Raw genomic sequence first — 13,598 nt, forward strand, 5'->3', positions numbered from 1 at the left:
CAGCTTGGACGCGCAGTCGGGGTCCGCGGCTGTGCGTTGGAGCCAGCTGGGGTCCCAAGAGAGGGATGAAGCCGCGGACCCCGGGCCTGACCAACAGAACCCTCCCACGCCCTGGCGCAACCGCCAGCCGTGCGTCGCACTGCGAAGCTGCCGGCAAAGGTCGGCACCGCGGCGACCCGCCTTCGCCGGACGAGCCGCCCACCGGCTGCTCTTCTCCCCGGCCGGACGGACGGCCGCGTCTGACGGGCGGGGGACTGGCAGCGAGGAGTGGGCGGCCTTTGATTTATTTTGTTTTTGTCTCAGACTGCGGCGCACCTCTCCCTGGCAGCCAAATAATTTAGCGAACAACAACACGGGAGAAACCGCCGCCCACTCTCCCTGCAGCAGTCGCTGGCTCGGCCGGCAGCGGGGAGGGGGGCGGGGGCGGGGATCCTGATTTGTTTAGAAGGTATGCAATTATGCGCCGGGAGAGAGAGCGGACACCGTGAGCGATCTGGCTCACAGCCGCCCGTACTCCACAGGCCTCTGAGTGTCAGAGCTGTGGGCGGGGGAGTGTGGCGGGAGGGGGGAGGTTTCGGGACTGTCTATCCTACTCCAGTCCGACCTTTAATAAAAAAAAGGAGAGTGGACAGTCTGCCCTGCTTAGGTAGTTTTTACCCTTTTAACACAGAGGCTGAAAGAGGTTACAGAGAAGAACGTAGCATGTCTCCACTGCATTTTTCACAAGTGGTCCGCAGGTATGTATGCATGTGTGTGTATCTACGCATAGGCCAACCTCAAACCACCCATATAGAGCCATGAACCCATTTTGCATCAAAATGCTAAAGGCTCTTATGACTGATTTGAGTGACGAGGGGAGGAGAAACACACTTGAGGCTACACCTTGAGGAGCTGAGGGTGGGTGTGGATGGGGGTTACCCAGGAGAGAGGGACAGGGCCAGGAGAGGAGAGGAGGGAGGAGGGAGGGAGCAGCAGGAGTGCCTCAGGAGTGCCGGAGCAGGCAGACAGACAAGCAGACGGACGGACGGACGGACGGGCGAGCGCACGCACACACACGTGCGCACACACACAACCCTCAGGGCCAGGCAGAGTGCTACTACCCTCCACATACTGACCTTCAGGTCCCTGTGAACTATGTCATGAAGGTGACTGTGATTGACACTGTCTAGAATCTGATGGATACAGTAACTGCGGAGACAAAACGGAGAGGGGGGGGGGGTGGCAGGGGAGGGAGAGAAAGTGGAAGAACAGATGAGGGAGGAAAGGAGCGGGGAGAGAATGCAGGAGGTGGAGGTGTAATTGTGGGTTGCGGCGGTCGTTGTGGTGGTGAGGTGGAAGAGAGATGGCAGTTTGCGGGAGGGCGGGGGGAAGGGGGGACAGGGTCGGTATTTTGGAAGGAGCGGTTAAGGCGTGATGGATGGAGGGTGTGGGGGAGGTGGTGGAAGCAGAGAGGAACGAGGAGACAAAAAACGTTTAAACGCGGTGACATAAGACCACCCACAAGAGAAACAACAAAACCGGGCGTGCTCACGACAACATGGGAAGGGGAGGGGGAGTACAGGGGGAACAGCAAGAAAGTAACAAGAAAAAAGACAATAGAGAAGAGAAAAAGCATGGGAAGCAGAGGACAGAGAATATGGAGCAGAAGAGATAAAAAAACGAAGAATGTGAATTCAAAAGGGTTAAACTGTAAATTGAATTGAATATTGTGTGAATAACACTGTGCTGGAACTGGGGGCAGGACTGTACAGGGAGTGGGGCAAATACGACCCCCATTCCTGTGAGAGAGAAAGAGGGAGAGACGGTGAGAGAAAGAGGGAGAGATGGAGAGAGAGAGGAGAAAGGGAAAGAGAGAGATGGAGAGAGAGAGGGAGAGGGAGAGATTGAGAGAGAGAGGGAGAGGGAGAGAGAGAGAGGGAGAGAGAGAGACTGTACAGTGAAAGGGTTCATTGGAGCTGTAATGTGAGTAAGAGCTGAAGCAGGGAGATAGCCTGCAGGATCCACACACACACACACACCCACACACACGCACACGCACACACACACAGATACCCACACACACATGCACGCACACAAACACACGCACACACACATGCACACACACATGCACACGCACGCACACACGCACGCACGCACACACACACACACACACGCACACGCACACACACACACGCACACACCCACACACACGCACACACACAGATACCCACACACACATGCACGCACACAAACACACGCACACACACATGCACACGCACGCACACACGCACGCACGCACACACACACACACACACACAAGCACGCACATACATGCACGCTGCAAGCACGCACATATTCACGCCTGACACAGATACACATCTGTGGCGAAAACTCTAATTGACTGGCACAGGAAGACTAAGGTACACACGTTATTTCTGCGTTTTCTCACTGGTGGTGAAATCACATTTATTTAAACTGAGCTCACCATTTCAGCTTTAGAAAAAAATAATCGGTTATCGGTTATCCATTTTTCGTAACCGTTTAAACGTTTAACCGTTCAGCGTGCACGTGGTCACTCGGCTTATGCCTCATTTTCAGTGTACAGTCCGTAAGTATTTGGACGGCGGTACAATTTATGTTCTTTTGGCTTCGCAGTCCAGTGCATTGGATTTGAAATGAAACAATAAATGTGAGGTTAAAGTGCAGACTGTCGCCTTTAATGTGAGGGTATTTACATACATATTGGGTGTTGCATAGGAACTGCATAGGAATTACATGCCTTCTTAATCATAGCCCCCCCAACCCCCCACCGTTTTTGCGGGCAGCTGAGTGTGGAGTGACAGAGATGCAGAGCGCAGTGATCTCCTGAAGGGGGCGACAGAGAACCCCCCTGGGTGCGTTCGCACGTGCGAGCATTTGTGAGCGCATGTGTATGTGTGTGTGTACATCTGTGTGTATGCGCTTAGCATGTGAGGGAGCGATAAAAAGACAAAGTGAGAGAGAGAGAGAGAGAGAGAGAGAGGAAAAGAAGGCAAGGGGAGAGAGGGAGAACATGCAGCGAACAGCTGGGGTGGTTGACAGACAGACGGACAGGCGGACAGACGCAGTTCCGTCCTACTGAAACCTGAGACTGGGGGTTGGGGGGGTTCTGATCCGATGGGCCAGCGGGACCCCCTCAGCACTCTGATTGACAGCTGTACAGAACCCAGCCCGTGGGCGTATACACACCCCTGACCCCGCCCCTCCCGCGCACACCGCTCAATTGGAAGCAGCTACTTAAACAGAACGGAAAACCGCATAAATAATACATTATATAAATACATGGGGATACAAGGATTCGAGAAGAGGGAAAGGCAGAGTATAGAAGAACAGAAAGAGAAAGGGATAGAAAGATATAATGGGGGCATAAGGGAATGAGGAGAAGGGAAAATAGATGACAGAGAAGCAGGAGAGTGGGGGTTGGGTGGGGAGGAGAGAAAGGGGGAGGGGGGGTGAGGCAGTTTCGGGAGGGGCAGGAGTGGGGGCTGTGCCTACCTGGCGTCGGCTTCACTGTAATACTCTCTGGCTACGATGTCTTCAAACAGCTCCCCTCCTGTCACCCTGTAACACACACGGCTGCTGCTCACATTCAACACAAGAGCCTCAGAGCAGGAGAGTGCACAGCTAATGGTGCCATATGTGTGTGTGTGTGTGCGCGTGTGTGTGAGTGTGTGTGAGAGTGTGTGCACATGCTTGAAGTGTGGAAGAGTGTGTGTGCGTGTGTGTGTGTTGAGTGTGTGTGAGTGTGTGCACACACGTGAAGTGTGGTAGAGTGTGTGTGCGTGTGTGTGTCTGTGAGGGTGTGTGTCAGTATGGAAGAGTGTGTGTGCTTGTGTGTATTGAGTGTGTGTGAGTGTGTGCACACACGTGAAGTGTGGAAGAGTGTGTGCGTGTGTGTGAGTGTGTACGCATTTGAACATGTCTGGCTGCGTTTGTGTGTGTGCGTGGCTGTACACGTGTGCTTTTGCATGTGTGTGTATGTGGCGCTGTGTTTGCGGGTGTTACTGTAAGTATGTGTGCAAGCGTACATATAAAGATGGTTCTATGTGCATGTGTGGGTGTGCAGGTGTATAAGTATGTGTGTGGTTGTGTAAGTGTATGTATATGAGTGCGTATGGTGTATGTGTGTGTATGTGTATGCGTGGGTATGTATGTCTGAGTGTGTATATGTGTATGTGTGTGTGTGTGTGTGTGTGTGTGTGAGTGTATATATGAGTGTGTGTATGTAGTGTCTGAGTGTGTATGTGTGTGTGTATGTGAGTGTGTGTGTATATATGAGTGCGTGTGTGGTGTGTATGGTTTATCTGGGTGTATCTGTGTGTGTAAGTGTGTGAGTATGTGTGTGCGCGTTGTGAGAGAGAAAACGGGGGAATCCTCCGGAACAGAGAGATCTTCCCCGGGCCTTTGGGGGGAAGCCCCTGCTGCAGGATTTCTCTATCGCCGGGCAACCTGGATCTGTTGCCATGGAAACTGGCTCCTGCTCCACGGGGGGAGGATGGGGGGGGGAGGGGGGTGGACGTGAGCGGAATGCGAGGGCTTGGAGCGTGGGGACATTGCATCACAGAGGGAGAGAGGGATGGAGAGAAAAAGCACTGGGAGAGAGAGGGAGGGAGGGAGAGAGGGAGGGTGAAGGAGAGGGGGGAAATAATGCGGAGGCGTTCGATTTCCACAGCGCTGGCACTCACAAGTCAAAGAGGAGGTAGTGGAACCCTTCTTCTGATATACTGTCGTGGAGTCGAACTGGAAGAGAAAGGGGAAACAGAATCAAACTTGCGAAATCCGGGGCGCACAGAGACTCGCACGCCTCTTAAAATATGCTGCGAGACATAACACCACAACTACATACAAATGACAACGCACACACGTGATAGAACCAAACGATAAAATGTATGACTGAAAAAAAAAAGAAATGTTTCAAACAGCTGTCGTTACCCGAATTTACACAACCTAACATGGGACTGGCCGACACACCGCTCCAAACCGCTGCCATGGAGAGACACGGGGCGAGAGGCGCTGCTCTGTAGCGGTGTAGGCCAAGCGGGTCACAGTCCACTTACGGAGATGAAGACAAATTTTGGGGCATCGCAAAAACGTGATTGCTGGTGGATCGCTAGTCGATATTCGATTCATTTTCTCACTTTGAAGCACTTTAACTCTTCCAGCACCCCCACAGGGCAGTGCTGTGCTACAAAGGAAGAAGTAAGTACAATAAAATCGATTGAGATAAAGGGGCAAAAACATTTGTTTGGAATAGTTTTTTTTGTTTTTTCTAATTCAGTATCTTACACCTTAAAGGGTTAAAAATAATATTGGCTTAAGTTCTGTTCATTTACACAATTTAGCCTATATTCAGACATCCCAAAGAATTGCACCCACTGACTGCTGGATCTCAACTCTTCCCACCACCGGTGCACACTTCAGATATACGTGTGGCAGAACAGTTCTGGGATGTGCTGCTATCAGATATTTTGCTACACAGAGGTACGAATGGGGAGAAGCACGCTGTTCTTCACCAGAGATGATGATGATGTCACCCACCCTGTCATTTTGACACAAACACAAGATGCTTTTGAGAGGACACCATTTACATGTCGTATGGCAGGTGTTGTGTGTGTGTGAGTGTGTGTGAGTGTGAGTGTGTGTGCGTGTGTGTGTGTGTGTGGGTGTGTGTGTGTGGCAGTTCACAGATCACAGTAGGACTACAGGGCGTGCAGTCACAGGGGCTTAACAGCCTAACACTACAGGTGCTTACATGAACCCTGTAATCATCCACAATAGCAATCAGGGACAGCAGTTTAAGCCCACGTCTCCTTGCCCTTGTCTCCCCCCACACACAAACACATGCACATACATAAAATGCGTATATACACACACACACACACACAACCACAAAGAAGCATGCATGCACAGATACAAACACACATACATTCATATGTTTGCACACACACAAAGCCACACATAGACATACGTATGTAGGCAGATACACACACATACATACATACACATGCACGCACACACACAAAGCTACACACAGACATACGTATGTTCGGTCCCTGGCTTCTGTTGTTTTACTGTTTATTGTTTTTAACTGCTTTTAGCCCATTTACTTTCTCTCCTTTTTTAATTATTATCATATATTGTTTTATATTGTATTCTATTTGGTACTGCTGCACTTTTATCTGCATTTATGCTCCTTATTTTATTTTCCTAAATCTGTAAAGCACTTTGGTTTCAGCTGTTGCTGCATGTAAATGTGCTATACAAATAAAGTTGACTTGACTTGACTTGACTTGACTAGGCAGATACACACACATACACGTAGGACCAACGCACAGACACACAGGCACTGTAGAGGATCTTACCAATATTGGGGTGCTTAAGCAAGCGACAAATACGAGCTTCACGCTCCAACTTCTGGTGATCTGCGGAGAGAGAACAGAGTGTGTCACAGAGAAAAGCACACTCGTACAAGAGACACCATTCCATGTGCAGAAATAAAACCTCGTGTCCGGTAGCACACATACATAGACACACACAGACACACGCAGACACAGACAGACACACATAGACACGCACAGACACACACAGACACCCACAGACACACATAGACACACACAGACATACACAGACACAAGCACGCACACAGACACACGCAGACACACATAGACACACAGAGACACGGACACAGACACGCACAGATGTCCTGCAACTTCAAAGGTCTGCATCATTTTTGGTACCGTTTTGGAAAGGATATCAAGCACAGTATTTGTTTCAGCCTGGCACTATGAGACCTGATTTATCTATTCATTAATTTAAGTATTAAAATAATTTGCTGAGTTAACTATTTAACAAATCTAATGAACTAATCTGGTGTGTGTGTGTGTGAGTGTGTGTGCCCACGTGTGAAGTGCGGAAGAGTGTGTGCGTGTGTGTGTGAGTGTGTGTGTGGACTGGACATTCCTGGCATAAGGGCACTCACTGGTGGGTACTGTGTGTTTCTGTGTGCACTTATTCAACGCAAACATCATTTCATCCGATCATAAACTGGTTAACAGCAGGAGATTAAAAGATGATTCAACTGCTCTTGCTACAAGACTGAACTGAAAAAAGACATGATGAAGATGGAGATAAATTCATCCTGGCATTTATAAAAGTGCCTGCGGTGAAGGTGGGCGGTTTAACTCCACCTGACTCACTCCATGACGCAAGGAAAGGAGAGCCACCAGCAACGCCGTGAAGGCCTCGCCCTTCAGCTGATTCTGACTGTTTATTAAACATCAATTGAATGTTTATAACCCTTCTGCAGGAATTCTGAGAGAATGAACTTTATTAGAACCCTGTGTTATAGCACTGTTTTGTATTATTAACTTTAAATAAAAGCCACTTCAAGATTTTCACATATTGGTATAGCCAAACAATAACAGAAAGATAATTATTGTGTTGATATCCAATAAAATATGTATTTAACACACATTTAAAAATTATATTCAAACAATTGCATATGTCTTGGTAACAGGGCTGAGCAAAATGCAGCCATCGTCAGCAAAAAAGCCTTGTCACAAATGGGATATTATTACCGGACATGGGTATGGGTAAAAAAAAAAAAGGAGAAATTACCAATTGCATAAGTTTTGGTAACACGGTTGAGCAAAATGCAGCCATCATAGAAAAGAACGCTCTTAAAAAATGGGATATACCTGAGATGGGTAGACACATTTTTTTAAATTTGTTAAAAACATTTTTTATTGGATTCAATGTTGAAAGATTATAAAAAATGAAGTGCTAAATGGCACCCCAATTGTGGAATCACCCTTAAACCTTGTGTGTAGAGGGCATTCGCCCGCCAAATCACAGGCCCACAGTACCTGAATGACTGCAGGTTCAGAGCACTGGGAGCAATGTGGAAAAGCACCTTAGACACAGAAATCTCAGAACAAAGGTCAAGGGGTCAAAGGTCAAAGGTAATTTTAAGGAGCAGCAAAACACTCTTCCCACTCCAGACACCATAACCACCGCCCGCCGAGCGAAAATCCAGCCTCATCATCCGATGAATCATACAATCATACGAGCCTCCCCCCCCCCCCCCCCCTCCCCCGATCGTCATTCCAGGTGGGAGGAACGGGTCAGCAGTGAAGACTCACTTCCTGGACGGGTTAAAGACGGAAGCTGATTCATCCATAATTCACAGGCCGGCGAAAGCTATTTTTTGTCAGCGGAGAGCTGCCGTCGCCTTGGCCGCTCACACCTGCCAGCCGCGCGCGGACGCAGGCGTGGAGGCGAGGATAAGCGCTGTCACGAGGACCTGATCTTTCAGCTTCTGAGGTTCAGGGGTACACAGTACACAAGACAGGCCGGGTACGTCGCTATGGTCAGCACCCATACCATTCAAGTCACGTAGTATATGTCTAAGAAATGAGACCTCCTCCTCCTCCTCCTCCTCCTTCTGCAGGACTTGTAGCGGACATCCGATCCTTATCTGTTATGAGCTTAAAGGCAAAACTGATCCCAGATCAGAGCTCTTTGTGATTATTCGGCCTCTGACCTGCTGCATGTTCTGAGGCCCAAACTGTTGTTGATGTTGTTGTTGTTGTTGTTGTTGTTGTGAGCTGCAGTTAAAAACACACATCTACAGGCTCTGGGCTTTAACAAGCCTCACATTATCACATAATCGAGTTAATAATTCATTAACTCGATTATGAATATAATTCACCTGGAGAAATCACACTGCCGTCCCTCTGGAACCTCCCCAACCCCCCTTCCCCCCCCATATTACAGTATGATGAGGGTGGGGGGGGCATTGGGAGGGCTAAGGATGCCGGCAGCAGCGACAGGGGTGAGTTAACGAGCGATGTTCAGTGATGAACCAGCACCCCACAGCGCTACCCCCTCCCCAGCCCTGACCTTTACATCCTGACCAGACTCACACACACACACACACATACACACACACAGACACACACATACACACACAAACACAGACACACACATGCACACACACATACACACACACACAGACACACATATACACACATACACACACAAACACACACATACACACATAGACACACATATACACACACACATACAGACAGACACACACACATATACACACACACAGACACACACATACACACACACATACACACACACACAGACACACACATACAGACACACACACATACACACAGTCACACACATACACACACACACATACACACACACACACAGACACACATATACACACATACACACACAAACACACACATACACACACAGACACACATATACACACACACACATACAGACAGACACACACATACACATATACACACACACAGACACACAAACATACACACACATACACACACACACAGACACACACACACATACACATACATACACACACAGACACACACAGACACACACACACAGACACACACATACATACACACACACATACAGACAGACACACACACATATACACACACACAGACACACACATACACACACACATACACACACACACAGACACACACATACAGACACACACACATACACACAGTCACACACATACACACACACACATACACACACACACACACAGACACACATATACACACATACACACACAAACACACACATACACACACAGACACACATATACACACACACATACAGACAGACACACACATACACATATACACACACACAGACACACAAACATACACACACATACACACACACACAGACACACACACACATACACATACATACACACACAGACACACACAGACACACACACACAGACACACACATACACACACACACACATACACACACAGACACACACATACACACACAGACACACATATACACACACACATACAGACAGACACACATACACATATACACACACACAGACACACAAACATACACACACATACACACACACAGACACACACACACATACACATACATACACACACAGACACACACACATACACACACATACACAGACACACACACACAGCTTCTGATTGGTTGGTACCATACAGCGTTTGGCTATGTCACAACCAGTGGACTGAAAAACGCAAGCTGACAAGCACGAACGACAGTGAGCCCAGGAACGACAAGCCATCGTGAGAAATGCTCGGCTGTAATCTTCAAAGTGAATCAAAAAGCGACGGGCGGTCAACTGATGACATTTCAGTGCACAGAATAACATTCTGAAACCCGGCGCTCTTCTTTCCTCTGTTTATGTGTTTATGTGTGTGTGTGTGTGTGTGTGTGTGTGTGTGTGTGTGTGTGCACGTGCATGTATGCGGACCTCCAGCAATATGGCTAAAGCTAAACAGCCACAGTCATAGGAACACACATAAGCTAAATCAGCTGTCAGGCTAAAGTCAATGAGTTCTGACTGTTCACAGAACAGGCTCTTCATTCCCTCCAGAGCACAGTGCGACGGGGAAGCTCCAGCCAAAAGCCATTATGATTTAAATGATTGTTTTTATCATTATTTACAGCAGTCGGCATTATTGACTTTCAACGCGGTCCAGTGACTCTGGGCGATGATGCAGGGCCACTGTCAAAGACCACAGCACGCGTGTGTTGGGTAAATCCAGGTCAGCCATCCTCCACTGCAATGCAGGTGCTGCTAAGCATGCACTCTAACCAATTGTCATCAGCTTTCAAGCACTGTGTTGCGTTCCCATTGGCTGCTGGGAGTCTATTTTTAAAGCCCGCCCACTGTGGCACCACCACTTTCAGCGAAGCCACTCTCTCATTGGTTATCCTCCCTGTCACTCACCAAACCCCTGGTCATCCCCTTATATTTCCTGAAGTTCGTTCTCCCTACTAAGAACATTAACCCTTTAACTTCCTGTACAGGGCATTGGTTCCCAATCACTATCTACTGACAGACTCTTTCCAGTGCACATGTAAAGTGTATGTTAAAGTCAAGCTCAATAATGCCTGTATTCATGGAGTGTGTTAGGATAGGTGTGACATACGACAACATATGCAACATATGGCATGTTTTAGCATAGATTTCATTGATCCCTCACACACACAGAAACGTGGGCTTTGAATACAGCTCAATGGCATCCTGACAAAGGTAATTTCACCCCAAGATCTCATGCTGGGGATGGAAGAAGTCAAATATTGGGGGTTGTGCCAAGAACTCCACAGTGTCCATTAGAGGAAAAGTGCTAAGACTACAACAAAGATAAGGACTTTAGATTAATCTGAACAAGAAAACTGGCTTCACTCAAACCAGGCCAAATGGTCATTTTGTAACAGAATGCAATGTTTTAGAGCGTTCCCCCCTCTTTGATTTATATATTTTAGTTTTTGTATCTGCTATAGCCATTGTGCTTTTTCGGAAACCGTTCTTACATACTGTGCAACTGTACAGTTGCTTATCTTGCCAGGTCTCTCTTGCGAGAGGGATCTGAATCTCAGGGAGACTGACCTGGTTAAATGGAGGATGAATGGAAATGAAAGAGCCCAGAGTGTGGAGGTCCCTTCCCCGGGCCTGATGCCCTCTGTGTCCCTGAGCGCAGAGAGAGCCCCCCAGCAGCAGGCACACATTCTGGTTGTACCTAATCTCATATTTATTTTGGATCCCTGATGTCTGGATATTTGCCGGAACACAGTAACTTTAATCTGACTCTCCCTCTCTCTGTCTCTCTCTCTCTCTCTCTGTCTCTCTCTGCCACTCTCCCTCTCTCTGTCCACCTCTCTTTCCCTCTCTCGGTCACGCTCTCTGTCTTACTCCCTCTCTCACTCCCTCTATCTCTCTGTCTCTCTCTCTGCTACTGTCTCTCTCTCCCTCTCTCTGTCTCTCTCTCGCTGTCTTACTCTCCCTTTCTCTCTCTCTACCACTGTTTCTGTCTCTCTCTCTCTCACTCAGGGAGTGAAAAATGGTTTATGCTTTATTTAAAAATAAGACTATCGTCATACATATTTTGCTGATTTCCCACAGAACAGAAACCAAAATGTGTTTTCTCACCATAAAGGTCAGCAAACACATTTGTATAAATGTATTTCACCATGGGTGTTGAATAAACACCATTGAAGTGAAAATATTTAGAATTCTTGCAATTTGTGCTCTGCTCTGTCCCTGTGTCTGTCAGTCTCTCTCTCTCCGTTCTCTCTCTCTACTTTTTCTTCACAGTCTTCATGTCTCTTTTTATCTCCCCCTCTGTCTTTCAGTTCCTCTGAATTTATCAATTTCCTTTAATACACACACACACACACAAACACTACGTAGGCTAATTATATAGTATGATGTATTGTTTATCTTATTATAATGCAGTAATACATATTTGATTGCCAAAATGTATTAACATACTCTTAACATCTGAATAATCATAAAAACATGCTAACGTTCAAAAATATATCTCACAATATTTACATGCAAAGTGCTTGTGCACGTTGCAAAGAAGAAAAGAGATGACTTACACTTTGCATGCATGATCCACTGTGCTTAACCTGTGAATATGCTCCCATGAAATTCATTTATTAAAGTTAAAGATTGTTAAAGATTGAAGCCCTCCAAAGTTAAAGATCGAAGCCCTCCCAACAGTTGGGAAGAAAAAAAATCTAACAGCATTTCTTCCTTGTTTGTGTTTCATTTTCTATAACGCTGTTTAATTAATTGAAATTGAAATAAAGATAACAGTTGCCTGCCAAAACAACACTGACAACATCATCAGCAGAAACCAGTAATAAGACATTAAATGCAATTTTCAGAGAACAGCTGCACTGCTAATGTTGCCTTTACTCTGACAGGAAGATGCTAACATCCACAAAAGTCAAACAGTTCACCCACATAAAATATCATTCAGCCCTGCTCACACGCAGAGTTTTTGCAGACACTGATTAGCATTAGCCTTTGATGGCCTTATGATAATGTGAACACGGTAATCTGGGGATGCTGTTAATCCGGTTTAAACCAGCGGGGAGCGATGCCACTGCACTTAAATGGATTCGGCTGTAGCGGAATATCTATGTGCCAGCTGAGACAGGACCGCAAAAGGCACAGCTTTTTGACACTCCAAAAAGTCTGAAGCTCCAGGGACATTTCAGTTTAACAGAAACACAGTCAGAGATGGGGGTTTTTTGCTGACCGACCAAATAATTGCTGACAGTTACGAAAGGAGCCCTTTCAAATCTGGAGATGATCAATCTCCAGTTGAATCTCACCACCATCAAAAATGATGTCCCAGGGAGATAAGTAAAGCTAATGAAAAAAGGCCAACATTTTTATTTTTATCCTGAAAATGATTCATGGCAGACAGTGTGCTGGGGAGTGGTGTAGGTCTTTAAGCTTCTGTCAGGGTGTAGTACGCACAAGTGTTGGGAGAGTGAGGTTCCACGAATCCCATAATGGGTGGGGCTACCATGAGCCGTCAATCATTGACTTATTTGGTCCAACCTTATTTGCTTTCCACAGCTGAACTTAATGATTAGTTCAAATATGAGAAATGCTGATTGCATATGATAGCTTGACCCATTTTTTAAAGGATTCATGAAGTGAATGTGAAACATTATCTCTCACATTACAATCAAGAGCTCAA

General features: G+C 46.9%; 1 protein-coding gene across 10 annotated transcripts in view; it reads right to left on the reverse strand.

Moving 5' to 3' along the window:
• The window catches only part of LOC133142122 (calcium/calmodulin-dependent protein kinase type II subunit beta), a 67,465-nt gene that overhangs the window by 48,323 nt on the left and 5,544 nt on the right, over nucleotides 1-13,598 (reverse strand). For 6 of the 10 annotated variants that reach the window (XM_061263124.1, XM_061263121.1, XM_061263119.1 and 3 more), the window contains exons 3-5: nucleotides 6,381-6,440; nucleotides 4,704-4,758; nucleotides 3,514-3,579 (exon numbers count right to left, since the gene is read on the reverse strand). In XM_061263124.1, the coding sequence (XP_061119108.1) occupies nucleotides 3,514-3,579; nucleotides 4,704-4,758; nucleotides 6,381-6,440 (181 nt within the window). Of the gene's footprint in view, nucleotides 1-1,115; nucleotides 1,189-3,513; nucleotides 3,580-4,703; nucleotides 4,759-6,380; nucleotides 6,441-13,598 lie in introns of all 10 variants that reach the window. The other 4 variants (XM_061263122.1, XM_061263117.1, XM_061263120.1 and 1 more) reach the window with 1 other exon arrangement.

This window comes from Conger conger, chromosome 12, assembly GCF_963514075.1.
Source record: "Conger conger chromosome 12, fConCon1.1, whole genome shotgun sequence".
NCBI lineage: Eukaryota > Metazoa > Chordata > Actinopteri > Anguilliformes > Congridae > Conger > Conger conger.